We start from the raw sequence: 26664 nt of genomic DNA on the forward strand, positions 1-26664 counted from the left end.
TAGATTATATTTTATCTAACCCATATAATACACTGGGCTTTTTTTAATATACATGACCTGTCACGTTATAATTACCTTATATCCAACAATTATGGTAAGATGTACCACCTTAATGTTTGTTTTACGCGTTGTTTTTTGAGCTGAATTAAAAACTCCACAAGCAAGCTTATTTTTTATTTAGAGATTCAACAAAATGTCATTTCTAGATACTTAATATTTTTTTAATAAAATCAACTATACAAAATTGGCATGATCATCAACCACCTATAGCTTGTATTTCACAATTATGGTAAGATATACCACCTTAATACTTAATAATTTATGTTGTTGTAGGGCATGGTTAAAGGCGCTTATGACGGATTGACGGTATTTATTTTACGTCACTTTGACGAGAGACTATCATTTACCTATAGAACTCTCGTTTATGATTGTGTGATAAAACTCGTTTATTCGATTCAAAAACTCGTCACAATGTTGATTGGTACATATTTTAAAAAATATATATATATATATATATATATATATATTGTTTACATACTATAAATTTTTAACAATTGTATACCCAATGCTTAGGGGGGTTTTAAAAAAAAAAAACCTTGATTTTTTTCACTTTTAACCCAAATCTATTTGATTTTTTTACTTTTAACCCAAAAGTTTTTGTCTTTCGCAATTTAACCTCACAATTTTTCACTTTCAACTTTGGTCCCTTGTATTTTCCATATTACGCAAATTTTTCATCTTACGCTCCATTTTAAATTCTGTGAGTTAACACGGCGTAACGTGTGTGCGGTTCAACATTTTTATGTTGTCTATTTTTTCCAGTTTGGTAGGTTCGTTGCAACGCATGAGTCCTATGTCAACTTAGTTATTCTTTTCTATGTTTTACGTTTCGGTCTAAGTTATTCGCATTAACACGCCACATGTTCCTCCTTTGTCCATGGCATAACGACTCGTTTCTCTTTGGCTTTTTCCTCAACGATAATTTGAGGTTGCGTTTCAGGTACGAATTCGGGTGTTGGGGGCGTTTGTGATATAGGAACGAGTGGTTTTTGTTGTGGGTGGTTAGGCATTTGTGGCGGAAAAAACATTGGGTAGTTCGAAAGACTATGCGCATAAGCCGATATGTCGGGTAAGTTACCCGGAACTTGAAGAGGGGGGCGGTTTTGAGGTGAAGTAGTATTCGGTATTTCGCCTTGACCATACAGGTTGCTCAGATCGAAAGAACGATTATGGGGATACATTGTTTTTTTTATAAAACTTGAGAGATTTTATAAAATTTAGAGTGGGGTAGAAGTGTATTTGGTAAAAAAAAAAAATATGGAATGGATTGGATTTAAATAGAACTAGTCTTAAGACCCCGCGTTGCGGGACATGGGGGTGCAAAACCGTACAACCAGTGTATCTTTGTTTGGGGGGGGGTGCGAGGGCGTAAGATGGGACTAACCGAACAATGACCAAAACCGGTAAAAACTGTAAATCAAAAACACGAATTTCTAATACCAAGTGACTTACGTAAACTAACACATAGACGACACTGAATTTATACCAACAACTTTATTAAAATTTAGGAGTTATATGATAACTTTATTAGAATTTAGGGGTAAAAAAAGTAAATTGTTTAAAGAAAATAACAAAAATACTAAAATGGTTAAACTACAAGGGTGAAGTTGTATGATAACTTTATTGGAATTTAGGGGTAAAAAAAGTAATTTGTTTAAAGAAAATAACAAAAAATACTAAAATGGTTAAACTACAAGGGTGAAAATAAAAGTATACAATAAAAGACGATATAAACTAAAGACGAAATTGCTACTATTCATTGAAATGTTATGAATTAATATATATAATATATAATATAATTCGGGTTTGCTTGAATTACAATTGTTTATGGACTGGTCCAGGGCCGGCCCAGAGCATGGGTCCGGTGGGCGCCACAGTCTTATGTCATTAACTTTAAGTCATTAACCCACAGTATTTCACCCTTGCCTATAGGACTGACAATTCTGACACGAACAGGATAACACGATACGAACCTAAACGAAGTTATCATGTTTCGTGTTTGACCTTAACAGGTTTCGTGTCTAAAACAGATCGACACGATAAGACCTTAACAGGTTTCGTGTCTAAACAGGTTTAAACCCGTTAACCTGTTAAGACTTGTTAAGTACATGTTAATAATTAAAAATTAAAAAATATTATATGTGGGTGTGGACATGGAGTCATCAATCATGGTACATGAGATGAATTATACACAAACACACACGGTTCTTTTTCCACAATCCAATCCCTGATTTTTAAATCTCTCTCACAAACACCATCATTCCCTATCCGGTTCACAGCTTCCCCAATTCAGTCGTGTTCGTGTCTTAAACATGTCGTGTTCGTGTCTTAAACAAGTCGTATGATACGTTGGTAATTTTTTCGTGTCTTAACAGGTCGTTTCGTGTAACCTGTTTATTAACATGTTCATATTCGTGTTTTAAAAATCTGACACGATAAGATTTCGTGTTTACGTGTTTCGGGTTCGTGTCTTATCGTATTCATGTCTTAACAGATCGGGTTAACCCGTTATGCCAGCCCTACTTGCCCATCGTATCATTATCTCCCACTCTCACCCTAAGTCGATCATCCCCCACTCTCATTGTCATCGGCAACAGCCTCAACTCATCATTGACCACAATATTGCCATTCATGAGAAAAAACATGATTATATGAAATGTATCTGTTTTTAAGGTATAGAAACCTGAGAAGAAACATCGTCATTATCTCTCTCTAGAAATTTAAATCGCATGGCACACTAGACAGTAGGGTCGTCCAAATCGGCCGCCACTTGCTCCTAAGTTAATTGCTCAAAGAATGCTTGTTCAGTTTTTTCAGCTTGGATTGTAAACGAGTTGATCAGCGCTAAGCACGAGAAAAAGTCCGCTTTGTTCGGCTCAGCTCATGAACAACCCTAAACTCATATCGACCAAACATTATGGTCGATTAAATAATATACGTATAATATTGCCACCGATACTAATCAACTATCCACATTAGTGACTCTACCCAACCTTTCATTATTAATGTTAGTTACATTTTTAGGCATATTTTAACACATATTTCCATATTAGGCATTTAGACAATAGATATTGCATAATTTTTTTGGAACGGAATCTACTTTGACATTTTTAGTGGTTTTGTAGGCATGTAAGGAATGAAAAGAGATACTGAAAAGGCTTGTAAGGACTTAAGAAGACGGCTGCGCTAGCACACATTAAATCAATGGACTTCATATTCAAATGGAAAAGCAAAGTCACTTAAAAGTGAAATGAAAAAACAAGTCATGATGCATAAGTAATGCTGGCTGGAAGTTAAAGAAATAAATAAAGTATAGGCTCAAGTAAAAGTGGATAGCATGGATTTTGAGCTACGTGGGCATGAATAAAAAGAAGTTTATTTGTTCATCGAATGAAAACTAAACTTTCTAAGTTTGGGCGGGCCACTCGATGGGCTGCCAAGAGAAAAACGAAAACACAAAGTGAAAGAGTGTTTGGCAAGGAAGGAACGATTGATTTTTGGACGGCTGGACTTGGAGATCGAGAAAGAAAGCATTTCTTTTTCTTTGATGATTTTGTAGAACAACAAAAAACTGTTTTAGTTTTTGTTCCATTTTAACTTTGATGTTTTGTTTTAATTTAATATATACGGACTAGAGTTAGAGTTAGAGGTATATTAAGTTTTGTTTGAATGAACAATTAAGTTTTAGTAAATTAAGTTCGTTTTGGGAACTTTGGAATGGATTTTGTGTCTTCCTTGGCACTTATCACAGTAGAACGGAGTTTGGGAACAAAGTTAACTTTGGGTGGAATTGTTACTTAACAAACATACCTTAAGTCCTTTGAAGGTGAACACACTTATCGTAAGTTCTATTAAGTTTGTGGAAGAGATTGAACGGACTTGTTTCAAGTCTTTTTTCTTGTGATTAATGAACTTGTAATCAAGTTCGTTGTTACGAACTCACCTTAAGTTCATTGGTTAAACAGTTTGGTTTGGACTGGTGGACCCCAAAAAAAGAAGAAAGATATTTTAAATACCGAGATAATACTTGTAGAAAGATTTGGAGGCAAGATTTAAAAAAATTGAAATTTAACACTCAACAAGAATTGGTAGTTATATATTAACCACATTCACATCCCATCCATCAAACTCACCCCTATCTTTAAAATTCATAAAGTTCTACGAAGAACTCACTACATCACATCCACCATTTCATTACCCCACCTCTATATTTTGAAAAATTGCTACAGTAGCATTATATTTGAAAAGCTATTATTCATGTTCCATTAAATTAAGTGTATAAAAACGAAATAATATAATAAAATAAATGTTTGTGAGTAAGATAAAGATAAAAATGATGGATGAGGTGTGAGGTTATTTAAAATGAGAGATATATTATGACTTTTAGTTAAATTATAAGGTAGAAAATGGAGGGATGAGCATTCTCTAACAAGAACCAAACTCATATTAAACACTAAGACCTCACAAGATTTGACCATTAAGCCTGACCCACGACATTTAAATGTTTTACAATGATTACTCAAACAGTCAAACCCCAATATAAAAAAAGAGTCTCAAATAAACAAGTAAATCAATTGTTCCAACACATGATCTTGAAACATCCCTATGGTATATTTGAATTTGAATCTACTGAATGATCACTTGAATCAATTCCAGTTTCTTTAAATAAAAATTAACCTTGAGACTCAACAATGACTAATTTCGGTACCGAAAGAACTTGGTTCCCGTATTGTTTTTGAGTGAGAGACCAGCCTTTAGGCTCCTTGCTATCTCAGTCTCAGTGTTTGAGGAACAGCTTTCAGTCTCTATAAACTTGATGGAATATCTCTTACACAAGGAAAAAGACTTGCATCAATCAATGGCATGAAGGAGTTGAATCAGGAACAGAAAGACTTTCAAAGCCAAAGCAAAGGCATTTTGACTCAGGTCGAAAAGGGCATTCTATCTTTCTTTTCTATTCGCTCATGATCTGGTCTGGCCTGGTCGACCCAATCATGATTTGAAGGATGGTAAATGTTTACTCTGCAAGCCTAAACACTAGCTTTCCACATTTTCATTTCAACTACATAATAGAAGTCGGTCTGAAGGTGGAAAAAACCAAGCACCGTGTAAGAAAACATATAGAGAAATGGAAACTTTGGTTATAAATTGAGAGAGGATATTCTTTCAGATTAGCCAGCACGTGTCGTGGCCCTAAACTTTCAACACCAATAAAATTCAAGAGCTGCTCCAAATCCTAAGTAAGGCCATGTCATAAACACAAACAACAGACCGAAAACTGTTTATCATGTTTTGATACGTGGAAAAGAATTTATGATTTTGAGTAATTTACTTGATAAGGGCTCCATCAAACACTATATTCAAAGATTTTGATGATTACCGTAACAGCATTAGTTAGGATTAATAAAAGAGAACATATTTTTAACCCAAACTCATTTGGACAAGAGAACATATCTTGCCACCACTAGTGTGAGTAATGAACCATATGTATCAGACCAGATCACACACGGAAATCCCTGGATGGGGCTATAACTTTCTCAACAATTGTAATTGCCTTTTCATTACCACAAAACAAAAAATAATAATAAGGACTTCAAAACAAAACAACCTTTAACTGCAAGAACGAGGAAGTTTGAACAAATATGCCCGGTACAATGGCTTTTCTCCATCCATACATCTACAAGAGTTTTTCTACATTCACTTTTAACCTAAAGTGTCCTTTTTATTTTCATTTTTGCCACAGATTGTTAGTTTGCAAGGAAAAACCCAATTAGGATGTTCAAAACAGTAGGTAGTTTAGCTGGCTTATGATAATTACAAACAAAAAAAAATCACACAAAAAAAGTACTTTCTTTTGCAATTTCGTAACACGTGGTATTTTGCGACAAAAAGCCAAATATGAAGATTTTTAAAGTCGGCAGTTGGCTTTAGACAGCTGACTTATGATCGTCATATATTATACTAAAGAGAAATCACATATAAAACACAATATGAAAAGTTGTGGACTTAAAAGCTTTGATCTCCTCATGCATCATATAGAATCATGGGTGCAAACAAAAGGAAGCTTGGAGCTCAAAAGTAGTCCAGAGCTGTTTTTTTCTTTTACCTTTTTCCTTTCGTTTTAATATAATGTAAATGTAAAATAACAATAATTGGTAAATAGTCAAGATAGGGAAAAGAAAAATCCATTCTATTTTGGAACTCATTTCAATCCATAAGTATGAAGTAGAGGTGGCAAAACTGGGCAGCTAAGGGGTAGGTAACAAGTAGTTTTTGGTATATGTCAGGTCAGATTGAATTTGGCCCAAAACACTTTTATGTCCGCGATTTTGACCATTTATAAAAAGTTAGGGTCATGTAATAATATTTCACTGACAATACAATTTATGAAAAAATGATTTAGAAGGTTTTATGCCTTAAATTGCAACCTCTTTGACCCCTTTCCTTTTAAACGATTTTTATTTACTTTATGCCTGGCCCATTAGAGACAAATCATAATCTGAATCGACCCATTCATAAGTAAATGGATCAAAAATGTCACCTCTATGAAGAAGTAATGTTTGTGCTCGAGAGTAGACATACCTTATTTAGTAGAAAAACGACAAAAGCTGATCTTGTTGTGTCTTGTCCTTCCAAGAACAGGGGAAATTCCATTGGCTTTGAGCTCAAGGAAGGTAATGAGATTGATGTAAAATCATATGATGTGGGCTCCACTGAGGGAGCATAATCTATCTATTATATATAACAAATGAAAGTTATTTGGGCCACGTGTCAGTAGATTAGGGCTACTATTTTTCCATTTTCCCGCCCAACAGTACCACTCCCCTCTTTTATCTATCTCATCTCGCATTTAGGGCTTCCCCTTCTTTCAAATCTCCTTCACTCTTTCTTGATTTTCCCCTTCTTTCTCCTTGAATCCTCTACAATCTATCTTCAAGGCAAGTTTATGTTTTTCGTTTAGGTGAAAGATTAGGGTTAGGAGCAACGAGAGGGTGGGATGCAACATAGAAGGATGAGAATCCGAGTCTTGATTCGACTTGCCAGGTTTGTATTCATCTTTTAATCGTTATGTATGTTTCTGATTCTTCTAATTACAACAATCAATTACTTACCGGAGCTTCGAATCTGGAATTTTTTTTCCAATTTTCCACCTCTGATTCGGTTATATTGCGGTTAATTGATGCTCATTGATCGGTTTATGGACACTGTTGGTGATTTCAGCAACTGATCTAGCTGATTTTTGACGGAATTTTGTAGATCTGAATTGTTCATGTTCGTCGGTGACGCCGGTGATGACGGAATTTTGTCACCGTCACTTCTTTTCAGGTATATTTTACCATCAACGATATTTCTTTGAAGATACGATCAAATCCAGGTATAACATTCATCTTCGATCGTTTTTTTATTGATTATCCGATCCGACTATGAAGGTTTTTGTTTTTTTATTGTTGCATGTGTTTGGATTTTTCGGACAGGATTCAGGTATTGTTTATATTATTAGGAAGATTTACAACCTTTTACAAGCACCCTTAAAATTGATATCTTCGATTTCAGTAGGTCTGTGTATAAAAATGTTATTTGGGTTTGATTCGTTTCCTTATGTTATTTGTTTATGTTTTGTAGTAGATCGGGTAAATGCTCACAATTTAGATCATGCTTAGTTTCCTTACAGAACTCATAATTATTCTCTTAATTTCAGCAACCAGAAAGGATTTTTTATATATATTTTCATAAAAATGATCCACTACATCCGGTTCTTTGACCCTAAATATGAGAGAACATGATATAATAAATTGGAATTTCAAGTGGCTCAAGGGAATATTGCTACCTGGTGAAATTCAGGTATTTGTTATTGATGTTTAACTTCTATTGTTACTCTTGAGTCCGTTTGTTATTCTATCATTTTGATTAGTGTGTTTAATGTGCAGCAACCAGCATGTTAGAAAACTTAATATGTGAGGAATGTGGTGGTTGGTATGTTTATGGAAAATGGATCTTAATTTCTCATTTTGTATGCTATAATTCTTAAAAGTGTTTAATCATGGGTGTTAAATCAAATTTCAATATAATATGTTCTGATTCAACCTATTACAGGTGTAGACATTTTAATCGGATTCAATCTTTCCTTTTCTCAAATCGATTGTTCATCTAATTAGGTGCCTCCTCTAAAATTCTTCTGATTTGAAAGCCGATCTGCTTAATATCACGAAGGTAATTTTTTATTTTATGATTCATGTTTCATTCATAGATCTCTATAATCCAGATTTAGGGTTTTAAATCTGTATACAGATCTTATATTTCTTGAAATCGTATTCTGCTTCGCCGTCATCTTTTCCAGATTAAAGTTTCTTGAAATCGTCATCTTCTCCAATGCTTCCATCGATTCTTCTCTCGCTAAATCTGGTAACAATCCGTGACCTAATTTCTTTCATGATTCTATGAAATTTGTTTGATATGTTTGTAGCTTTTGATTTTGTCTTTGATTTGTTATTATTTATTCAGATGCTTGCATTGGTGTACCATGTGATTACGAGTAGATTGATTTTGATATGTTTGTAGTTTTTGTTTTTCACAATCTGTTTTGTTGGTTTATTCACCCATGTTTCATTCATAGATCTCTATAATCCATATTTATGGTTTCAAATCTGTTTCCTGAGTTATTTACATGTGTAGCACACCAAATATTTGTTATTTGTATTGAGTTGGTATATTGGGATTAAATACTGAACTGGTGGAATTACAGCAAGTCCAGGTCGTGGTTCAAGCGGGTCTCGATCTCTTTGGAGGCGGATAGGTGGCTTTGGGAGGTGTGAAAAACAGAATTGATAAATTTAGGGAAAATAGGGTTGAAAGATGATAACCCAACAGTGGAGGATCTCAATCTACGGATTTGATAAATTCAGGGGTATTCTCAAATAATGGTTCCTAGATGTTTAAACAAGGTGAAAGTGGGTTTCCTAGATCTTTGTGTCGGTGTATAACGAACTTGATACTAATTCGTCCCGCCCAAAGAAGAAGATGGTAGATCGTGATCGTATACGTGCCAACGAAGTGTTAATGAACGATTATTTTGTGGAGAATCCGCTCTACAATGCCGAAACGTTTAGAGATCGGTTTCGTTTACCAAAAGAATTATTTTTAAAGATTGTTGGAGACATCGAAGCAAGTGAGGAATGGTTTCAAGAAGGTTACGATGCGAGGGGCAAATCAAGTTTCACGGCGATACAAAAATGCACGTCCGCCATTCGCCAACTAGCGAAGGTAACCCTCCCGATCAATATGATGAATACCTAGCTATGGCATCCAGAACTACCCGTGAATGTCTGCAGTTTTTTTGCAACGCGGTCATTAAGTTGTATGGTAAAGAGTTTTTACGTAAACCAACGAGCCACGACATCTCACGTACTTACGCCGCACATGAGGCTAGATGGCATTTTCCAGGGATGCTCGGTAGGATCGATTGTACACATATCGAGTGGAAAAATTGTCCAAGAGAGTTGCGAGGGGCATATGTTAGGGGTGACATCAAAAGACCAACCATCATACTAGAAGCGGTGGCGTCGAATGACTTATGGATTTGGCATTCATATTTCGGTGTTCCAGGTTCAAACAACGACATCAATGTGTTGCACACGTCGCCGTTGTTTAAAACCGTAACGGATGGTACCGCACCCTTCTCTCCATTCTATGTTAACGGACGATATTACAGACGAGGCTTTTTTCTTGTGGATGGTATCTACCCTTCATGGTCTGTTTTTGCGAAAGCTCCCTCATTTCCTGTCGAGGCTAAAGAAATCGTGTTCAAAAAAATTGCAAGAATCGGCAAGAAAGGATGTTGAGAGGGCTTTTGGTGTTTTAAAGGGTAGATGGGGTATACTACACCGATCGGTTCGTGCGATGAACAAGAAATCCATACATAGCATAGTATATTCATGTATCATATTGCACAATATGATAATCAAAGAAGACGGACGTGCAGTATCTCCAGATTGGGTGCCGAATCCTCCTACACAAGTTCAAGTTCCACAAAAATATCCAACAAGACTTGCGTGATGAAGAAACGCACTTTCGGTTGAGATACGAGATAATCGAACTAGTAGGTTCTTTAGGTTTGGAGTTTCATGAGTCGAACGAGGAGTAGAGTTTGTTTAGTATTTTTTTTTAATTGTAGCCTAAAATATTTCTAGTATGTGATATTGAACTAGCATGTTTTAATTTTAATGAAATTATAATTTTAGTGTTTTATTGTTAATTTCTAATTTCTAATTAAAAAAAATTAAAAAAAAAATTTGTGAGTGATGGAATTCCATCACTAGTGATTAGGGCTGTAAACGAACCGAACGTTCAGCGAACCGTTCGTGAACCGTTCGGCGGGAAGTTCGTTTATGTTCGTTCGTTTAATAAACAAACGAACATGAACAAGAAATTTTGTTCGATGAGTTAAATGAACGAACATGAACAGAGGTCTCGTTCGTTCGATTGTGTTCCTGAACGTTCGGTAAGGTGTTTGTGAACATGTTCATGAACATTCATTGATTTGCGCTCGTTTATGTTCGTATGTTTGTGTTCTAATTGAAGATCTTTGTACCTTTTTATATTTTATTTGTACTTTTTATATTATTAAACTTTTATTTATTTTATTACCCTAACAATTAAACTAGGAAACCTACTTTCACCTTGTTTATGCATCATTTCCCCTTCATTTCTCATTATTTACATCGGCGAATACGATCGACCTCCGTTCCACAATAAGGGATTCAAATTCGAGTGCTACCCCCTGGTCCATCTATCTTTATCCTTCGTCGCGTTCGCCAAATTTATTTGTGTTCGTGAACCGTTCGCGAACACGCTCATTTCCTTAATGAACGAACACGAACATAAAATCTCGTTCGGTAAGTATTCATGAACCGTTCGTGAACACATTTATTTCCTTAACGAACGAACACGAACAAGGCCTTGTTCGTGTTCGTTCGGTTCGTTTACAGTCCTACTAGTGATGACCACCGCCACTAAAAAATGCTTGTGAGTGATAGAATAGTAGCTGATGACATGGCGAGACTTGATTGGATGCTTGTGAGTGATAGAATTCCATCACTTGTGACCACCCCCACTCCCCTAAGTGGTGAGAAATAGTAAAACTAGAGTTTTAATATTATTTTTATTTTGATTTTTTATTGAAAATGGATACCATGTCGCTCTTGTATCAAATTGAACCGAAGCCGACAATGAATAGTAATTTTTTTTTCTATATATGAGTGCCGACAAAAATATTTAAAAACGCATACTTTGTATCGTAAACTATACGAGTATTGATACGGGAGTAACCAAACCGATTTTAACCGAACAACTTTGGTATCAATATCAGTAGTATCAGAACCAGTATTCTTTGTTATGGTTTTCGATTGATATTTTTTCTATCGTAAACTATACGAGTATTGATATGGGACTAGCCGAACCGATTTCAACCAAACAACATCGGGTACAAATGTTAGTGGTATCGGTACCGGTATTCTTTTTTATGGTTTTTGATTGATATAAAACACAAACTCTTTTGGCATATTCAGACTTTATTTTTTTAGTTTTTTCTTTCAGCTGCTATAGCAAATGTCGGTATCAAAATAAACCGAACAGATATCAATTAAATTACCGCCGCATAACGCGGGGAAAAACCACTAGTTATAAATAAAATTAATTAAAACCACTATAAAGTAAATAACTTTGGATGCAAACTCAATCTCACATGAGAAAAAAGAAAGTAAACAAACTAGGGTAGCGTTTGGTATGAAGGAATGGAAGGTGGAATGGAATGAAACATTCTGATGGAATGAAAATAAACATGTTTGGTTATCATGTGGTAATGGAATGGAGCATTCCAAGGGAATGTAACTCCTTCCAAATATAATAATTTTCATTCCTTGGTATGTAGGTGTTTTTTTTTCCATTCCCTCAAGGAATGGAAAGAAATATGTTGTTATTGTTATTATTATTATACTTATACTTTTATTTGTATTTGTATTTATATTTATATTTATTAATATTCATACTAATATTAATATATATGAAAAATCTATTACTAATTTTTTATCATTAATATATTATTATTATTATTATTATTATTATTATTATTGAGTCAATTATATTTTTGTCGTTTTTAATACAGTTGTGTTTCGTTACTTCATCTTTTTTTGTTTATCAAATTGTACAAAGTAATAATTCATTCTATTCACATATGAGTAACCAAACATCACAATGGAATGGAATGATCCATTTCATTCCGTTGTCCATTCCATTACCTCTTCCATTCCATTCTCTCCTCTATTCCATTACCCCATACCAAACAGACCCTAGAAGCTCATGAGGGTATGATGGAGTATGGACGCTTGAAAAAAATGATAATAAATTTCAACTTGATTTTAAGGATTTTTTTATTTATTTTTATTTAATAAACAAATCGTGATCGAGTTGTCACCAACTCATGTGGTTATTAGTAGCCACATTTTTTATTTCTTAGTAAGACCATACGTAATGGGGCGTTTTTTTTAAAAATTTTTGCCCCAAAACGCTCTATAGCGCCCATATCCCCATTACGGGGGGCGTTTTGGGACGTTTTAAATCAAAAAAATTGATCCCGGCGTTTAAATTAAAACGCTTAATCCACAAACCACAACCAATCAAACGGCTATATTCCTAACGGCTAGTTTGATTTTTTTTAAACCTATTATATATATATATATATATATATATATATATATATATATATATATATATATATATATATATATATATATAAACAACCAAAACTCATCCATTTTCAACAAAAACAATCTCAAAACCTCTCTAAAAAATCCCACACTTTTTAAAAAAACTTGATGGATTCTCCTAGTTCTTCATCCATGATAAATTTTTACTACAACGAGTATTTTGCGGATGGCGATGGTTCGACCGATGAGGAGCTTGAGCAAGAGGCGGTTACAAGTGCATGTCAACTAGCGGTGCGATATGTCAACCATTCTCGTCGGCCCCAAGCACAAAAAAATAAAAGAGGCTATGTTGAACGAGACCGACGCGCGGCACACGATCGTTTGATGAAAGACTATTTTGACAAGGCGCCGACATTTTCAAACGAATTTTTTAGGCGTCGTTTCCGGATGAGTAAGCGGTTGTTTCTACGCATAGTCAACGACTTGGAAGCCAACTACGATTATTTTAAACAAAAACCGGATGCGAGAGGGGCACTTGGATTTACCGGTATCCAAAAGTGTACGTCGGCATTACGAATCCTTGCTTATGGTAACACTACCGACATCAACGACGAGTATCTAAAAATGGCGGAGAAAACAACACGAGATAGCTTGGAACATTTTTGTCGCGGTATAATTCTTATACTTTACTTTTATTTTTTTTTTAAACGACGAGTATGCTTAGAATTTTTTTTTTTTTTTTGAATCTTATGTTTATCTATAATTTTTTATAAAGGTATAATTGATGTGTACGGTGCGCGTTATCTTAGAACGCCTACATGGGAGGACCTTCAAAAGATCTACGAGGTACATAATGCCGAGCATGGTTTGCCTGGTATGATCGGGAGCATAGATTGCATGCATTGGCGTTGGGATAACTGCCCGACTGCATGGCGAGGCCAACACACACGTGGTGACCAAAAAGGACCCACTATTATTCTTCAGGCGGTTGCTTCACAGGACCTTTGGGTTTGGTCGGCTTACTTTGGCGTGGTCGGGTCATGCAATGATATCAATGTTTTTGAACAATCGCCGTTGTTAGAGGAGTGGATTTCTGGCAAAGCTCCAAAAGCGTCGTTTTACGCAAATGGAAACTACTACCCCCATGGATATTATTTGAGCGACGGAATTTATCCTAGGTATTCGATTTTCGTGAAGACGTTTAGTGATCCTATTGATGACAAAAGAGCATACTTTAAAAAGGTTCAAGAGTCTTCACGAAAAGACATTGAGAGATGCTTTGGGGTTCTAAAACAACGCTGGCAATACTTGAGAAATCCTTGTCGTGCATGGAGCAAGCAAAAAATGAGAGATGCTATGTACGCTTGTATAATCATGCACAACATGATTTTGGAAGACGAAGGAAAGGCGATGTGCCAGAATTATGTGCCAGAAGCCGTTCAACAGGAGCATCCGCAGGCGTCAATGGAAGAAAGAGTGAATAATGCGCGAGAGTTGCGTTACGAACCGTACCATTCCCAGTTAATGGTTGATTTGGTACACCACGCATGGTCGGTTCAGTACGTACCACCTGAGGGAGAGGAAGAAACGGAGGACGAGGAAGACGAAGTTGGCGAGGGTGAAGAAAGCGAAGACGAAAACTAGTTTTTTTTTAATTTAATCGGATGTTTTTTTTTATTTCTAGTATTGTTTTTTTTTTTATTTTCTGTTTTTTTTTCAGTTTTTTTTTTATTTCAAGTAATGTAATTTTATTTTTAAATTAATGAAGTTTTTTTATGTTTTAAATTAAAAAAAATAATTGTGAAATGATTGTGAAATGATTGAATGGGGTTATTGGCATAATGCCCCACTACGCCACTTTTGCTATAATGCCCCCTTGCTGACTAGGACGCCACGTGTCGTATAATGCCCCATGGTGGGGGCATTATAACCCTCTACCACTACACATGGTATAATAGATGGTTATTGTGACAACTCGAAATTTAGAACCTTTCGTTGTGTCTTGATGTAACATGCTTGTGCGTTATGTGATTAGTTGACATGATTGGTGTAATGATATATGCGAACATTTTGTGTGAACTATATATTATGCTTATGTGTATGCTTGTATGTATGCGACCCGAGACACGAGAACTCGACTCGAGACCATGTGGTCTTGAGTGAACAGTAGCCGGTTGGGCCATTTGGGCCGTAAAACCCCTTAGCCGATTTGTAAACCCATTAGGGTGCACCTTGTGGAACTAATATATATATATATATCATACTTCTTGCCAACCTTGCCATTCTTTGGGCAACCATACACACTCACTCTCACACACTCTCCTACTTCCCTCTCACTAAAACCCTAGAGACACAAACACACTCCTCATTTTCGGATTGGATTCTTGGACCGGCTCACACACACAATCGGTTGGAAGCTCACACACATCCTCGAAACCCATCAACCGGTTAGTATTTATGATGTTTATTGATTAATGTTTGTTGTTGTTGAATGATAATATGAAGGATATGATTTAACTAGTGTAGGGTATGCTTGATGATGTTTTATGTGTGTGATGATGATAAATCGATTAACATGTCTTGATTTTGAATATATTGCATGAAGAGTTATGATATTTGGTGTTTAAATGAAGCTTAAACCACTAGTTGTTGATGTTCATGAAACCGATTTACATATGTCATATAATCGGCTTAGTATAGAACCGAGTTTGTGGAGTTATGTTAAATGTGTGATGTTGCGATTCATGATTATGTTTATGATTGATGAAAAATGTGTAGAATAAGGGTTGTTTAGGTTATGAACATTGATGAACATGATGAATGTGTTTTGAATGTATATGAAGAACAACTTGAATGTGCTTTGAAGGTGCTTTGAATATTTGAAATCTGAATTGTTTGATCCATTTTGGGTAAATGTTAGACAACAAAACATGTTTAGTGGATAGTACATAATTCTGCATGAATTTCATTGGATAGTACAATCTGTGAAGGATCAGCAAGTGCTGGGGAGTCGGAACACCTGGTTGCGACTCGCAACCATAGCATGACAAGCCGAAACCGCAGTTGCGACATAGGTTGCGACTCGAGACCACCTATGATCAACCTAAACAGCATGACTCGAAACCACGCTTGCGAGTCCGGTTGCGACTCGAGACCAATACCAGCATAACTCGAAACCACGCTTGCGAGTCCGGTTGCGACTCGAGACCAATACCAGCATAACCCGAAACCATGCTTGCGAGTCCGGTTGCGACTCGAAACCACACTTATTGGGCTTGCTTAGTTACGGGCCTAAGTTAATGGGCCGGCCTTATGGATTCCTTGTGCTACTGTTTAATGCGTGTTTTGGGCTTGCACACCATTACGAGACCAGCCGTTTGGGTCACCCTTAGACTATTACGTAAATGTTACTGTGAAACTTGTTGATGAACTGCCATTGTATGCCATGATTGTTACTTGTCCGTGTACTGCTTGGTTTGAATCTGATATAAATGGTGTCTATGTTAGGACATAGTTGACCACTTGCAACTTGATTGACCTTTCTGTGATTAACTGCCGAGCAAACCGAGGTGAGTTCACACCCCTTACAAAGCATGGGATTCCCTGGGTTGGGAACGGGGTTAAGGAACGTGGATTCCTCGTCCTCCTTGGGTAGGACAGCGATGGTTCAGGAATGTAATTCCTCGTCCTTGTGGACGGATAACTCGTACTAGACCAAAACTCTATCACGAAGTCCCTCCTTTTTATATCGACTTAATCGCCGGGCCAATGGCGAGCGGGTCATTAGTTAGATAGCGCTATTTAGGTCTGACAAACCTCACACCGTGCCGCAGAGGACGGGCGTGAACTAATGGATCTGGGGCACGTCAATGATGATAGACATTGACAGTTTCAGGGCACATAAACATGACTACAGTCAGCAGTCGATTTGGTAACGAGTCTAGTGTACGTATGGGGTAGCCCCCACGGCCGAAATGCCTGATAACTAACATGGGGTAGCCCCCACGGCTGGAATGCCAGAGTAACTGGGAATGAACAAGTCACGTTTTTAAACTATGGGGTAACCCCCACGGCAGGATGCCAGTTAAAGGAAACTGTTTTCGAAACAACTAAAACGAACACCCAACTGTGAACTCACTCAACTAGTTGTTGACTCGTTACTGCATGCTTTGCAGGACCATAGGTACTCAGATGGAGCTTGCATGGAGGAGAGTCGTTATGGGACACGGATTGCTGCGTACTACGTTAAACTTGAAACAATTGAACTTATGTTTTACTTTTGAGACTTATGCTTCCGCTTGCAACTTAAACTTTGTTTGTTTGAAACACCAATCGTATTGGTTAAACTTTTATAACTGTTTATATGCTTGTTCAGTATGATTGGTGGCTGGATCCTGGTCAGTCACGCCTCCAAGCGGTAGTACTCCGCGGGTGGATTTTGGGGGTGTGACAGATTGGTATCAGAGCCATTGGTTATAGTGAACTAGGTTTTAATAAAGGAGAAACGTTTTTGTTAAAACCAGACTATAACCGGTATAGTGCTCGACGGTCCACAACGACACTTCACTCCACATGCAAGGCTCGATATTCTAGGTAATATGATATGTGTATATTGCCTACTTGTTAGTTACATAGTACAATGCCCATGGTATGCTTGATTAGTATAACTACTGTTGCTTGAACAAGTGCGTGCTTACTCTACCCTACCATCGTACTTTTGCGAACCCCTCTCACTCGTGTTACTCTTAATATGAAGATCATGTCTGGACGCGTTAACATGACACAAGCCCAGTTGACGGCTTTGATCAACGAACGAGTTGCCGCAGCACTTGCAGCTGCAAATGCAGGAGGTCAACATGCTCAACCTCCCGTGTGCACATTTAAGACCTTTATGGACTGCCGACCCACTACTTTTAGCGGAACTGAAGGAGCAGTAGGTCTCCTCCACTGGTTTGAGAAACTGGAATCTGTGTTCGAAATGTGTGAATGCCCTGAAGCGCGCAGGGTAAAGTATGCTACTGGTACTCTCGAGGGTTTGGCCCTCACATGGTGGAATGATCAAGTGCAAATGCTGGGGTTGGTTGCTGCCAACGCTACCCCATGGCAAACTTTCAAGGAAATGATCAAGGAGGAATACTGCAGTCGTGATGACATTCATAAGCTGGAAGATGAGTTCTACAATCTCAAGATGACGGGGTCAGAGATTGAGGCATACACTAAGAGATCGCATGAGCTTGCCCTACTGTGTCCTACTATGGTGGACCCTCCGTATAAGCGCATTGAACTCTATCTCAAGGGCTTGGTGCCAGAGATCCAAAGTCATGTGACTTCAGCAAACTTGACCACCATCCAGCAGGTTGTTCAGTTGGCTCACCGACTTACTGACCAAGCGGTGGAGCAGAACAGGTTACCAAAGCGCATAGGTGCTGCAACTACTTCTGGTACCTCTAGTGACAGCAAACGGAAATGGGATGGAACTTCAAGCAAGGGTTCGACTTCTGTACAATCTCAGTCTCAGCAGAGAAAGACTGACGATCACAAGATCCCCAGTCAGCAATCGTCTGGTGGTCAAAGTCATGGTGGGTACAAAGGGAATCACCCCAAATGCAATCGCTGCAACCTACACCACAGTGGGCCATGCACCAGGGGCAACTGTCATCGGTGCAACAAGCCTGGTCATGTTGCAAAGGATTGCAGGAGCTTATACCCCGCCAATCAGAATCGTCAACAGACTCAGCAGAACCAGTGACAGCAGCAGAGTAACAACAAAGGGTGCTTTCAGTGTGGAGCTGAAGGCCACTTCAAGAAAGATTGTCCCCAACTGAACCAGAACAACCACAACAACAATCAGGGGAATGGCAACAATGGGAACAACAACAACAACGATGGTGCTAGGGGGCGAGTGTTCGTGATTGGCCAAGGTGAAGCAAGGAATGACCCCAAGGTGGTGACGGGTAAGTTCCTTCTCGACGACTTTTATGTTACAGTATTATTTGATTCGGGTGCCGATACTAGCTATGTGCCCCTAGAAGTTAGTCGAATGCTTAAGCGTGTTCCAACTCCCCTGAACACCAAGCACACTGTAGAGCTAGCTAATGGTAAGAGTCTGGAGGCCTCACACGTAGTCAAAGGTTGCCAACTTATTCTCGCTAACCAGACCTTCTCTATTGACCTTATCCCTATCGTCTTGGGTAGTTTCGACGTTGTCATTGGGATGGATTGGTTATCCCAACACCGAGCAGAGATTCTTTGCAACGAGAAGATCGTTCGTATTCCTGGTTTTGGTAATGAACCTCTCCTGATTCGTGGCGACAAGAGAAGTGCTGTTGAGAACATCATCTCTCTTCTTAAAGCCCAGAAGTGCTTACGAAAGGGCCACACTGCAGTTTTGGCTCTCGTTACTGACATCACAGAGAAAGAGAAGAAGCTAGAAGATTTTCCAGTTGTACATGACTATCCTGAGGTATTCCCTGAGGAATTACCTGGTCTTCCACCCCATCGCCAAGTCGAGTTTCAGATTGAATTAGCTCCTGGAGCTGCGCCTATAGCACGTGCACCTTATCGTTTAGCTCCATCAGAGTTGGAAGAACTCTCCACGCAACTACAAGAACTCTTGGATAAGGGTTTCATTCGTCCTAGCTCATCGCCTTGGGGAGCTCCAGTACTATTTGTGAAAAAGAAGGACGGCACCTTCAGAATGTGTATCGACTATCGTGAACTCAACAAGGTGACTGTGAAGAACCGTTATCCTCTACCGCGCATTGACGACTTGTTCGACCAGTTACAGGGGTCGAGCTACTATTCAAAGATCGATCTGAGATCGGGATATCACCAGCTGAGAGTTCGAGAGGAGGATGTCTCTAAGACAGCCTTTAGAACTCGATATGGGCACTACGAGTTTTTGGTCATGCCGTTTGGGCTGACAAACGCACCCGCAGTTTTCATGGACTTGATGAACCGAGTGTGCAAGCCTTATCTAGACAAATTCGTTATAGTCTTCATCGACGACATCCTGATCTATTCTAAGAGTCAGGAGGAGCATGAACAACATCTACGACTTATTCTGGAACTCCTTCGGACAGAACAACTTTATGCAAAGTTCTCGAAATGCGACTTCTGGCTTCGTGAGGTCCATTTCCTAGGCCACGTGGTAAACAAGGATGGGATTCACGTTGATCCATCCAAAGTAGACTCCATTAAGAACTGGCCTGCACCACGTACACCAAAGGAAATTCGCCAATTCTTGGGATTGGCAGGTTACTACAGGAGATTCATTAAGGACTTTTCTAAGATTGCACAGCCTCTCACCTCGCTAACGCAGAAGGGCGTTGTTTATCATTGGGGAAATGCACAAGAACTAGCCTTTCAACATCTAAAGGATAGACTTTGTAGTGCACCTATCCTTTCACTGCCAGAGGGCACAGACGATTTTGTGGTTTACTGTGATGCATCAATTCAAGGTCTTGGTTGTGTATTGATGCAACGAGATAAAGTCATAGCCTACGCCTCACGCCAACTCAAGGTTCATGAAAAGAACTACACTACGCATGATTTAGAGCTGGGAGCTGTCGTTTTCGCACTTAAACTATGGCGACATTACCTGTACGGAACCAAGTGCGCCATCTACACCGACCACAGGAGCCTAGAGCACATATTCAAGCAGAAGGAACTGAATATGCGGCAACGACGATGGGTCGAGCTACTAAATGACTACGAGTGCTCCATCAGGTATCACCCGGGCAAGGCGAATGTTGTGGCCGACGCCCTAAGTCGAAAGGACACTGCGCCTAAGCGCGTAAGAGCTTTACAACTCACGATCCATTCTAGTCTACCTTCGCAAATACGAGCTGCTCAGATAGAAGCACTGAAACCAGAAAACGTAAGGGCCGAAGCCCTACGCGGGTCAAGACAACGCTTAGAGCAGAAGGAAGACGGTGCTTACTACGTAACAGGACGCATTTGGGTCCCACTCTATGGCGACTTACGAGAACTTGTAATGGATGAAGCGCACAAATCTCGCTACTCGGTACACCCTGGTTCGGATAAGATGTACCACGATATTAAAACTACGTATTGGTGGCCTAGCATGAAGGCCCACATAGCAACTTACGTCAGCAAGTGTTTGACTTGTGCCCGAGTCAAGACAGAATATCAGAAACCCTCAGGCCTACTCCAACAACCAGAGATACCACAATGGAAGTGGGAGCAAATTTCCATGGATTTCGTTACTGGCCTACCCAGATCTCAACGCGGAAACGATACTATTTGGGTGATCGTGGATCGACTCACGAAATCCGCACACTTCTTGGCAATTAAGGAAACGGATAAATTCTCCACTTTAGCGGAAATATACCTCAAGGAGGTTATTTCGAGGCACGGGGTGCCCACCTCTATCATCTCTGATCGAGATGCACGTTTTACCTCAGAACTGTGGCAAGCAATGCACAAGTCTTTTGGCTCACGTTTAGATATGAGCACAGCGTATCACCCACAGACGGACGGACAGTCCGAGCGCACTATTCAGACCTTAGAGGACATGCTACGTGCATGTGTAATCGACTTTGGCAACAGCTGGGAAAAGCATCTGCCACTCGTGGAATTCTCGTACAATAACAGCTACCACACTAGCATTAAAGCTGCTCCGTTCGAGGCATTGTACGGACGTAAATGCCGGTCACCTCTTTGTTGGGCAGAGGTGGGAGATAGTCAGATCACTGGTCCGGAACATGTGGTAGACACTACTGAGCGGATTGCTCAAATACGACAACGCATGGCGGCCGCTCGAGACCGTCAGAAGGCCTACGCCGATAAGGGCAGGAAACCACTTGAGCTCCAGGTTGGGGAGCGGGTATTACCCAAAGTTTCACCCTGGAAGGGTGTGGTTCGTTTTGGTAAACGAGGCAAACTCAACCCACGATACGTTGGACCTTTCGAAATCATTGAGAAAATAGGCAAGGTGGCCTACAGACTGAACTTACCAGCAGAACTCGGTGCAGTTCACAACGTTTTCCATGTGTCGAATCTGAAGAAGTGTCTGTCGGATGAGACCCACGTAGTTCCTCTGAAGGAACTCACGATCGACGAACAGTTGAAATTCGTCGAGGAACCAGTCGAAATCACGGACCGGGATGTTAAGGTCCTCAAGAGCACTAGAATACCTCTCGTTCGAGTTCGTTGGAACTCACGTCGCGGCCCAGAGTTCACCTGGGAGCGCGAAGATCGGATGAAACAAAAGTATCCCCAACTGTTTGCAAACGGTACGACCACTACTGAGGCTGAAGCTACGGAATTTCGGGACGAAATTCCAGATCAACGAGGGGAGGATGTGACACCCCAGGAAAACCGGGAAAACCATGCAACTTAACTAGCTTCCTCAGTGAGTGCCATCAAATTTCGGGACGAAATTTCTTTCAATTTGGGGATGATGTGACAACTCGAAATTTAGAACCTTTCGTTGTGTCTTGATGTAACATGCTTGTGCGTTATGTGATTAGTTGACATGATTGGTGTAATGATATATGCGAACATTTTGTGTGAACTATATATTATGCTTATGTGTATGCTTGTATGTATGCGACCCGAGACACGAGAACTCGACTCGAGACCATGTGGTCTCGAGTGAACAGTAGCCGGTTGGGCCGTAAAACCCCTTAGCCGATTTGTAAACCCATTAGGGTGCACCTTGTGGAACTAATATATATATATCATACTTCTTGCCAACCTTGCCATTCTTTGGGCAACCATACACACTCACTCTCACACACTCTCCTACTTCCCTCTCACTAAAACCCTAGAGACACAAACACACTCCTCATTTTCGGATTGGATTCTTGGACCGGCTCACACACACAATCGGTTGGAAGCTCACACACATCCTCGAAACCCATCAACCGGTTAGTATTTATGATGTTTATTGATTAATGTTTGTTGTTGTTGAATGATAATATGAAGGATATGATTTAACTAGTGTAGGGTATGCTTGATGATGTTTTATGTGTGTGATGATGATAAATCGATTAACATGTCTTGATTTTGAATATATTGCATGAAGAGTTATGATATTTGGTGTTTAAATGAAGCTTAAACCACTAGTTGTTGATGTTCATGAAACCGATTTACATATGTCATATAATCGGCTTAGTATAGAACCGAGTTTGTGGAGTTATGTTAAATGTGTGATGTTGCGATTCATGATTATGTTTATGATTGATGCAAAATGTGTAGAATAAGGGTTGTTTAGGTTATGAACATTGATGAACATGATGAATGTGTTTTGAATGTATATGAAGAACAACTTGAATGTGCTTTGAAGGTGCTTTGAATATTTGAAATCTGAATTGTTTGATCCATTTTGGGTAAATGTTAGACAACAAAACATGTTTAGTGGATAGTACATAATTCTGCATGAATTTCATTGGATAGTACAATCTGTGAAGGATCAGCAAGTGCTGGGGAGTCGGAACACCTGGTTGCGACTCGCAACCATAGCATGACAAGCCGAAACCGCAGTTGCGACATAGGTTGCGACTCGAGACCACCTATGATCAACCTAAACAGCATGACTCGAAACCACGCTTGCGAGTCCGGTTGCGACTCGAGACCAATACCAGCATAACTCGAAACCACGCTTGCGAGTCCGGTTGCGACTCGAGACCAATACCAGCATAACCCGAAACCATGCTTGCGAGTCCGGTTGCGACTCGAAACCACACTTATTGGGCTTGCTTAGTTACGGGCCTAAGTTAATGGGCCGGCCTTATGGATTCCTTGTGCTACTGTTTAATGCGTGTTTTGGGCTTGCACACCATTACGAGACCAGCCGTTTGGGTCACCCTTAGACTATTACGTAAATGTTACTGTGAAACTTGTTGATGAACTGCCATTGTATGCCATGATTGTTACTTGTCCGTGTACTGCTTGGTTTGAATCTGATATAAATGGTGTCTATGTTAGGACATAGTTGACCACTTGCAACTTGATTGACCTTTCTGTGATTAACTGCCGAGCAAACCGAGGTGAGTTCACACCCCTTACAAAGCATGGGATTCCCTGGGTTGGGAACGGGGTTAAGGAACGTGGATTCCTCGTCCTCCTTGGGTAGGACAGCGATGGTTCAGGAATGTAATTCCTCGTCCTTGTGGACGGATAACTCTTACTAGACCAAAACTCTATCACGAAGTCCCTCCTTTTTATATCGACTTAATCGCCGGGCCAATGGCGAGCGGGTCATTAGTTAGATAGCGCTATTTAGGTCTGACAAACCTCACACCGTGCCGCAGAGGACGGGCGTGAACTAATGGATCTGGGGCACGTCAATGATGATAGACATTGACAGTTTCAGGGCACATAAACATGACTACAGTCAGCAGTCGATATGGTAACGAGTCTAGTGTACGTATGGGGTAGCCCCCACGGCCGAAATGCCTGATAACTAACATGGGGTAGCCCCCACGGCTGGAATGCCAGAGTAACTGGGAATGAACAAGTCACGTTTTTAAACTATGGGGTAACCCCCACGGCAGGATGCCAGTTAAAGGAAACTGTTTTCGAAACAACTAAAACGAACACCCAACTGTGAACTCACTCAACTAGTTGTTGACTCGTTACTATATGCTTTGCAGGACCATAGGTACTCAGATGGAGCTTGCATGGAGGAGAGTCGTTGTGGGACACGGATTGCTGCGTACTACGTTAAACTTGAAACAATTGAACTTATGTTTTACTTTTGAGACTTATGCTTCCGCTTGCAACTTAAACTTTGTTTGTTTGAAACACCAATCGTATTGGTTAAACTTTTATAACTGTTTATATGCTTGTTCAGTATGATTGGTGGCTGGATCCTGGTCAGTCACGCCTCCAAGCGGTAGTACTCCGCGGGTGGATTTTGGGGGTGTGACAGTTATCTCCCATAAAAGCATCATATTACAACATTTTAAATTAAATTAAAATGCATTCAATAGTATTTCAATCTCCTTTTAAAGAGTATTTCTCACTTTTAAAATGTTATCATTTATCTCTCACGTGATATGCAACAGATTATAATTATTATAGTTTCATCCTGTGTTAGAAGCTCATGTAATCAATAATATCAAAATACAAACTTGTTATATTTCTTGATTGCAAAATGGATTCCTATTTTTTTTTAATTTTACTGGTTGTACTCTCCCATGAACTTTGTAAATAAATACAATCAACCCTTGTATTGGGTTAACTATTTTTTTTTGTTTTGTGAGGGGATTTAGATAGCTAATTTCATGTTATATACAGCAATAAATTTTAATTTCAATTGTGTCGGGTACAAATTTGCCGTTTTAATTTTGTTATTTGATTTGCTGTTTTAATTTTGTCCATTCTAAGGGTGTCCGGGGCACCTTAGGTGACCCCCTTAGGTGACTCCATTCACCTATTAGGTGAGCATTGCCAACACTTAGGTGAGTTAGAGAGAGAGTAGAGAGAGAGGGTGAAATAGGTGGGGAGTTGCCGAAAGAGGGGAGGAGAGAGGGAGGAGAGAGGGAGATCTTGACCAATCAATGCTTTTCTTCTTTTTTTTTTTAAAAAAAACCAATTCACCTAAGAGGGGAGTGCCGCCATCAAAAAGGGGTATTAGGGGAGTGTTAGAGGGGAGTTGACGTGGCATTTTATGGTTGGTTATGTGTAAGAGGGGGGACTCACCTAAGAGGTGAGCACCCCTTACACCCTAATGGTTGTAATATATTATAACTTGACAGTCAACTCTATTTTAATTTGTTTTTGTTAATTAAAAATATGTGAAAAATGAAATGGACAAAATGTAATAGATTCCGATAACATACAAGGTTAAATAAATTAGTATTAATATTGTATACATTCAGTGATTTAACCAACTAAAAAAAGTCTGCTTGTACGTACATACAACTGAGAGTAGTATACGCAAGGAGGCCAAGGAGGCCAAGAAGTCCAATGTCAGTTTTCAAATCTTGTTTACTAATTAATCTTCTAATAATGTTCCTTAACCGAAATCCAAAAGTTAACTTATTTGTATCATAAATAAGTTAACGTTAGTGAACGAAACCTAACTTGCGCCTTGCGACATGATGTTAGAATTTGTAATTAAGGCTTGATTTCGATAATTTGTATGTTAGCATTAGTCATGCAAGAATTGATAAAAAAAACAAACAGGGAATGAACAAAAAAAAGAAACCGTAAACAATTGAACAAAACAATAATATATAAAAGGTAAAGGGTGAAATTTAAAAAATTATAAAAAATATATTTTTGAAAATGAAGGTATAAACAGTAAAACTAAAATTGAGGGGTGCATTTAGCCACACCCTTAATAAGAAACCCAAGCCGTAATTATCATATTAAATGACTTTTTTAATCCAAACTTAATTTACACACAATAACAGACAGTTGACCTAGAAAAAGATAATCAAATTTAGACTGAAATGAAAACATGTGACAAGATCCGTTTAATTTACAGAGGTAGTATGAGAAAGATCACAATACACGTTAAAATAGCGTATATAATAACAAAATCGAACGAACTCAAAAATAAAACCCAAGCTCAACGAAAACATCCGAAATATCATGGTAATAGGCCGGGGGTGCTAATCACTTATCGGATTAATCAAAATCAGAGGCGTCCCTAAGAATTCACGTACTTGTTCGAACTCGAAAAAAATGTGTCCTTTAGTAATGTTTTATTAATAATTTAAAAAAAAATCAAATTCGTATTGGGCTCAATAAAGCTGATGTCAAGTGGGCTAAATTCTAAACCGTAAAAATGATTTGTAAATGGGTCTATGTTGGAATTGGTATGTGTTTACTATTTAAAAAAATAACATATATAGCGGATTTTTTTAAATCGCGTGCCCCTCGAAATTATGGGCCTTGAACGGAGGTCCTCCCCGTACACCATCAT

At 38.8% G+C, this 26664-nt stretch overlaps 1 protein-coding gene across 1 annotated transcript; it reads left to right on the top strand.

The window, feature by feature from the left end:
- The first annotated feature begins 12931 nt into the window (after positions 1 to 12931).
- On the top strand, positions 12932 to 14538 carry LOC118482105 (protein ALP1-like). The gene is made up of 2 exons (XM_035977593.1): positions 12932 to 13431; positions 13537 to 14538. Exons 1-2 carry the CDS (start codon positions 12954 to 12956, stop codon positions 14403 to 14405), a joined length of 1347 nt encoding a protein of 448 aa, XP_035833486.1. The 5' UTR covers positions 12932 to 12953; the 3' UTR covers positions 14406 to 14538.
- The last annotated feature ends 12126 nt before the right edge of the window (positions 14539 to 26664 follow it).

Source organism: Helianthus annuus, chromosome 9, assembly GCF_002127325.2.
Source record: "Helianthus annuus cultivar XRQ/B chromosome 9, HanXRQr2.0-SUNRISE, whole genome shotgun sequence".
In the NCBI taxonomy this organism is placed as follows: domain Eukaryota; kingdom Viridiplantae; phylum Streptophyta; class Magnoliopsida; order Asterales; family Asteraceae; genus Helianthus; species Helianthus annuus.

What these genes read in the sequence shown, in the direction of transcription:
- LOC118482105 (XM_035977593.1), top strand. Translation starts at nt 12,954, where the DNA reads ATGATAAATTTTTACTACAACGAGTATTTTGCGGATGGCGATGGTTCG. An exon ending in CTTGGAACATTTTTGTCGCG is followed by an intron (nt 13,432 to 13,536) that starts GTATAATTCTTA and finishes TTTTTTATAAAG; the next exon opens with GTATAATTGATGTGTACGGT.